The following is a 6,000-nucleotide window of genomic DNA, read 5'->3' as shown; positions in this document are numbered from 1 at the left end:
AAAGTTTGCTATCCACCAGGACTCCCAGATCCTTCTCAGTAGTGCTTTCCAGAAGATCCATCCCTAACCTCTATTGGTGCCTGGGGTTCTTCCTCCCCAGGTGCAGGACCCTACACTTGCCCTTGGTGAACCTCATGAGGTTCTTCTCTGCCCAGCTCTCCGGCCTGTCCAGGTCATGCTGGATGGTGCCACAGCCCTCTGGAGTGTCAACCAGTCCTCCCAGTTTGGTATCATCAGCGAACTTCCTGAGGGTACACTCTGTCCCCTCGTCCAGGTCATTACCATCCCCGCTTTTCCAAAAGCCCTCCTTGAAAAAAAAACCCAACACCATAAAACCAAAGCAAACCTTGTAAACTCGGGAAAATTGCGTTGCTGGAGAAACAGATTCAGCGAAGGTCTCTAATGCTGCTTTGTTTTAACCACAGCTTTAGGAATAATATTCAGCTTTTGCATTAAGTGCAGGGGAAGAGCATTTTGGAAAGCCGGGAGGGCTTTTCTCTTTCAAGCGCTCTGGTTATTTTGGCAATCGACCTGAGTTAAATTAAAATTATTGAACGCAGTGATATGTAGGATGGCGACATCTTAAAATGCTTCTTAATTTTAAGTATGTATTTTGAGCAAACGTCTGTGCGCCGAGGCTTGGGCCGGGGGGGTTGAAAGGCGTATTGGATTATAGGTTATTTGCTCGGTGTAAGCGGTGGCAATTTATTGCTGCAGATACATGTGATGCAACGCGCAAAGATTAGTTCTATCCTCTCTAAAGCGTGATTATTTCGGGTCCTCTTTATACCTTAAATAGATATTCTTCTCATGTGATTTCCATCTTTTTGTGTCAACAGCCCAGGCTAAAGTTGAAATAAACATTGCATCAGCTTAATGGCAGAGGCTCTGAAGGAATCTGCTCTCTATTATGGGGATTGTGTGGAAGCCTTTTCATTTCACGTTTTTCCGGTGTGCGATGCAAAGATCTGGTGAATCCCGGCGCCTGCTCGGCTCCGCTGGACCCGTCTTGTGCAGATCAACGTGGTTGATGGACACCAATGGGAGCAGCAGGGTGGTTCATCATGTTTAGGTGATGAACCATCATCTAAACCACTTTTGTAGTTCATGCTGAGGATCTGTGGCCTCTTTTAAGGACGTTTAGAAGTGAGCAGCTCTTAAAATTTGTGGCCGTGCAACTTTGGACTCTGGTTGGGTGTAGGAGCGTTCTCTCCAGCAGTGGATTTCTCCTTTAGTTGCGGTGGTGGAGAAGGATGCTGTAACGCCACAAGCCATCGCGGGCCATCGGGGATTTGGGCTTGGCGTGGTAGGAGGAAGGTTGCCTGGTCATGAACGTGTCCTCATTGCTCCCCTCCCGCAGCCAGCGAGGCCAGAGGGGAACGGGGATGTGGGGGAAGAGGGGACGTCAGGACAACCCTGTGGAGCAAGACCCTCTGCCGTCTCCTCCCATTTCCATGACCTTGTTTCTATTTTTTAATAATTTGTTCTTGTCAGGCTGCGGACCCGGTGCCAGGGCCTTCAGCAGTTTGGAGTCAGCATCATCCAAATGGTGGAAGGTGCAGGGGCAAACGTCCATGGAGATGTTTCTATCAAACAAACCCTAGCAAAATGAGTGATTTGCTTGCTCTCAGTGTAGGTTGGCGTTGGCAGGACAAGGTGGCGTGACTGGGGAAGGTGGTGTGTCTGTGCTCGTGGCTTGGTTTGAATGGTTTAATGCTGACTTAAATATCGCAAAGCTCTTGATTGAGACCTTCTGCACCTCTCTTCCAGCGTCATCATGACAACAGAGAAGAGCCCAGCGGCGGACGCCGACGGTTCGGAGCAGCAGCAAGCCAAGGAGGAGGAAGGAGCTGCTGAAACACAAAAGCCAGAGGCTTCCCGAGAGGAGGGGGCTCAGCAGACATCGGGGGGACAGCCTGCGGCAGGGCAGAAGCAGAAGGCCTCCAACGGCGATACGCCCACGCACGAGGAGCAGGGCAAGAAGGAACGCCGCACCTCCGAGGGCCGGGGTCTCTCCCGCCTCTTCTCATCCTTTCTCAGGAGACCCAAGTCTCAGGTGTCCGAAGAGGACAAAGACACTCATGCTCCCAAAGAAGGGGGAGGTGACCAGAAAGACCCGGGATTAGGAGCCAGCCCCGATGAAGACATCCTGGTGAAAGCCCCAATTGCAGCTCCTGAGCCTGAGCTCAAAACCGATCCGTCACTAGATCTCCATTCCTTAAGCAGCGCCGAAACACAGGTAAAACACCCTGCTCCGTGTGGTGGGCTCTCTTCTCTTCTTGAAAAATGTGTTTTTTTTGCCAAAACTGTAAAAACTTTGTATCCTAGGATGGTAGGCTTGATCAGAAAAACTCCTGAGATGCTAAAATGGCTCTTCTCAGCTCCCTGTGTTGCATCGTGCACTTCCCACTCCTGAATTCCTGTATCAGGCTGTCCTGCAAAGTACCTGCGGGACAAAGTTCCTGAAAAGTTCTCACACGTCACAGGGCATCTTAAAATGCCCCGTGCACACTCTTTGCTCTGGAGAAGAGAAGGCTGAGGGGAGACCTTATCAATGCTTCCGAGTATCTAAAGGGTGGGTTGAAGGAAGATGGAGCCGGAGTCTTTTCAGTGGTTCCCAGTGACAGGACGAGGGGCAACGGGCACAAGCTGGAACATGGGAAGTACCATTGAAATATGAGGAGAAACTTCTTTCGGGTGAGGGTGATGGAGCCCTGGAACAGGCTGCCCAGGGAGGGTGTGGAGTCCCCTTCCCTGGAGATCTCCAGGCCCCGTCTGGATGCCGTCCTGAGTGATGTGCTCTGGGCAACCCTGCTTTGGCAGTGGAGTTGGCCTGGATGATCTCTAGAGGTCCCTTCCAACTCTGACAATTCCCTGATTCCGTGAGATGTGGGAAGTGACATCAGAACTGGGGTTCAAATCCATCATTCCCGACAGAGCGGTTGCTCGTCGGGACGTCCTCGGTGTGGGGAGGGTAAAGGCAGGTCAGCGGCGTGAGGGTGGAGATGGCGAGAGGACGTGGGTTTGGGAAGGGGTTTCTTGCACTTCAAGGAGCGCCAGCCTGGCATTTCAGGCCACGGTCATCTGCTCAGCGCGGGCTGGTGCTGACCCTGCCAAATACAGATATTTTCTGCTTATGCATCATGTAGACAGGGATTTCCGTGCACAGCACGTGGGCTCAGCCGTCTGATGTCTGCTCTTTACAGCCAGGGGCGCTTTTTTTCCTGCAAAATTTGAAGTTTTTAAAGCAGAGAAACCCACAGGGAGATATTCACAAAGCTGGTTGTTGGTTTGAGGTGTTGGATGCTCTGTGTTACTCCTCGCGTAATTGCAGCTCTGCCGTTTCTCTGGGGCTGCCTGGAATTAGAGAGGCAGGTTCCCTTCTCCTCAGATGGGGATTTCTTACAACCCACCCAACCTGTGTGTGTTCCCGGAGTCACGGCATGTTTCTGATAAAATCTGGATTATTTACCCCACTGCCTTAAGTTTGGAATGGGCTCCAGAGAGCTCTTATGGATCTGCAACTCTGAGTTTTGGAGCAATACTTTGAGTCAGAGCATTGTAAATCTACTAGACTTGTAAATCCACCTCCATAGCATTCCAAAGGTGTAGAAAAGCTAGTAAATAGCACCTTTTTCTTTCTTTTCCCAAATTTCCGAGCCCGTGAAAACCACGGGATGATTTCTGTCCATGCTTTGTACCTGTGAGGGCTGGGATTAGCGGAATGGGGAGGAGCTGGAAATTTTCCTGCGATTTCAGCCCAGAAATTATGTCTTCGAGAGAAAATTCAATATGTCTTTCTCAATTTTTCTCAATTTGGGGTTGGACTAGATGATCTTTAAAGGTCCCTTCCAACCAAAACCATTTTGTGATTCTGTGATTTAACTTCGATTTGCTGCTTCTGCGCGCATGTGAATGTGCACCCGCAGCCTTCCTTCACCACGGGCTGTTTGTTTTAGAGGAAGCATTTGTGCTTTTTTTTTCTTCCCCCCCCCCGCCCCCCCCCCTCAGATCTTATTTTAGGTCGACGTCAGTGACTTTTTGAACTGTGACACTCGGCAGATATTTCTGCCGTGAAAGCATTTGCGAGGTGCTGCCTCTTTGATAAATGCTGACCCGCGGGCATTACCAGCTTTGCCTGATTCCCTGCTCCCGATTGTCCCCGGCCCTGCTGGAACAGAAGTCAGCAGCTCGTGGACATTATTTAGGTTTTAAATACCTCCGCGCGGTTGCGCCGGGGTGTGATTTCATGAGACGTGATGGGCTGAAAAGACAGGGTTTTGCTCTTCCCCCGCCGCGGCTGCGGGCTCCGGCTGCATCCAGCCCCTTCCAGTACTTGTCGGAGCCGGCCGTGAACTCCTTTAACCTGCTGAAACGGCAGTGGAAAAACAACAACAACAAAAAAAACCCCTCAACAACAACAACAAAAAAAAAACAACCCAAAAAAACCCAGCTTCCTTCCTCCTGTCCCCAAACTGCGTCTCTTTCTGCTGTTGTAGTGAATTAAACTGTCTCGCAAAGTGCTTCCGTAGGCAAAGGGGGAGTGGGGTGAAGGCTGCCTTCCCCTTTTGGGGGCAGAGACCTGCTTGGTCAGCTCAGACGGCCGCGAAATCTCAGCACTGACCCCCCCTTTAACGCCACTGACCCCACTTTAATGCACCTGGGGCACAGCCCGTCGCCCAGGGGCCCCTGCGGTGGGTGTCTGGTCTGCGAGGGGAAAAACTCCCTGGTCCAAAAGGTGGTGTCATTAAGACCATGAGGATTTGCATGATGTAATCTGCCCTGAATTCTCTGAATTCTCTAATCGGCCTTTTTTCCTTTTTTTTTTTTTTTTCTTTTTTTTTTTTTTTGGGGGGGGACACCTTCTTTATTAAATGAAGACTCGAGAATGACTTGAAGGGCTTTAAAAATTCACCTCGTTACTTTGCTCACCCAAGCTGCGGCTCCGGGTTGCACATCTAAGTCAGATTCCTGATTCTGGAAGGGGAGGGGGGGGGAGATCCCAGCCCCACAGTGCGATGCTTCTTTCATGTGACTTTTTTTTTTTGTTTGTTTTTTTTGTTGGTTTTTTTTGCCTGACACGACTAAATTCCAACTGGGGTGATGGGGGGGTTTCAGCCTGCGCAGGAGGAGCGGAGGGAGGACCAGGAGCCGGAGAGCAGAGACTTGGAGGGCAAGGAAGGAGGGGAAGGGAAGGAAGAGTGCGCCAAGCCAGAGCCCAGACAAGAGACTCCGGAGACCAAAGCGGACAAGGATTTGAAGGCTGCCCAGAAAGCAATAAAAAGACACAGAAACATGTACTGCAAAGTCGTCTTGCTGGATGACACCATTTTTGAGTGCTCCGTGGATGTAAGTATTTCTGGGGTTTGTTTCTGCTTCTCCTCTTTTTCCCCTCTCCCTTCTCCTCCCCTTGAAAAATCACCACAAACGCTGTTTAATAGGGGTCTAATTTGCTGCCGGTGAGTTCCATGACAGGCTTTACTGCAGAACAATCTTGCTGTAAGCTATAACAACTTCTTTGGTGTGTTGTAAAAATCTCTGGGTGCCTAGGAATCTCTTTTTTTTTTTTTTTTTTTTTTTTTTTTTTAAATTGTTCTACCATTTCCAGGGTGCCTTGCTTTGTACAGGTGAGGGGAAGTTGAAAAAAAGAAAAGTTGTCTTACTTGCTGTTCATCTTCTCTGTCATTTGTATCCAGACTAGGGTTTAGAGTGGGGTTGTCTAAACATCTTCTGCCCCTTTCCTTTGAATAAAATGGATTGTCAAGTTGATTTGTGCTTTTCTGTTCATCCAAGGTGCGTTTGCCTATCCGGGTGCTGGCTAACCTAACTCCTTGGAGGTTGGATGTAAAGAAAAAGATGCTGCGTTTAACCTGCAGTTGAATATATTTGCAGCAAACAATTTACAATTATTACCTTGACTTACAGCACTGCAAACCCCGTCATCTGAGAGCTTTTCTTCTGCTTTATTTTGCGCATTCTCTCGCAGGACCGTCTTGCTGT

General features: G+C 49.5%; 1 protein-coding gene across 9 annotated transcripts in view; it reads left to right on the top strand.

Moving 5' to 3' along the window:
* Positions 1-1,776: 1,776 nt before the first annotated feature.
* Positions 1,777-6,000, top strand: part of EPB41 (erythrocyte membrane protein band 4.1) — a 55,258-nt gene continuing 51,034 nt past the window's right edge. For 7 of the 9 annotated variants that reach the window (XM_074161852.1, XM_074161853.1, XM_074161858.1 and 4 more), the window contains exons 1-2: positions 1,778-2,239; positions 5,119-5,349. In XM_074161852.1, coding sequence (XP_074017953.1) covers positions 1,778-2,239; positions 5,119-5,349 — 693 coding nt within the window. Of the gene's footprint in view, positions 2,240-5,118; positions 5,350-6,000 lie in introns of all 9 variants that reach the window. The other 2 variants (XM_074161854.1, XM_074161860.1) reach the window with 2 other exon arrangements.

The sequence above is a fragment of the Numenius arquata genome, chromosome 21 (genome assembly GCF_964106895.1).
Source record: "Numenius arquata chromosome 21, bNumArq3.hap1.1, whole genome shotgun sequence".
Classification (NCBI taxonomy): Eukaryota; Metazoa; Chordata; class Aves; order Charadriiformes; family Scolopacidae; genus Numenius; species Numenius arquata.
Note: the sequence above shows the minus strand (reverse complement) of the source record. Positions and strands in the feature narration are given on the sequence as shown.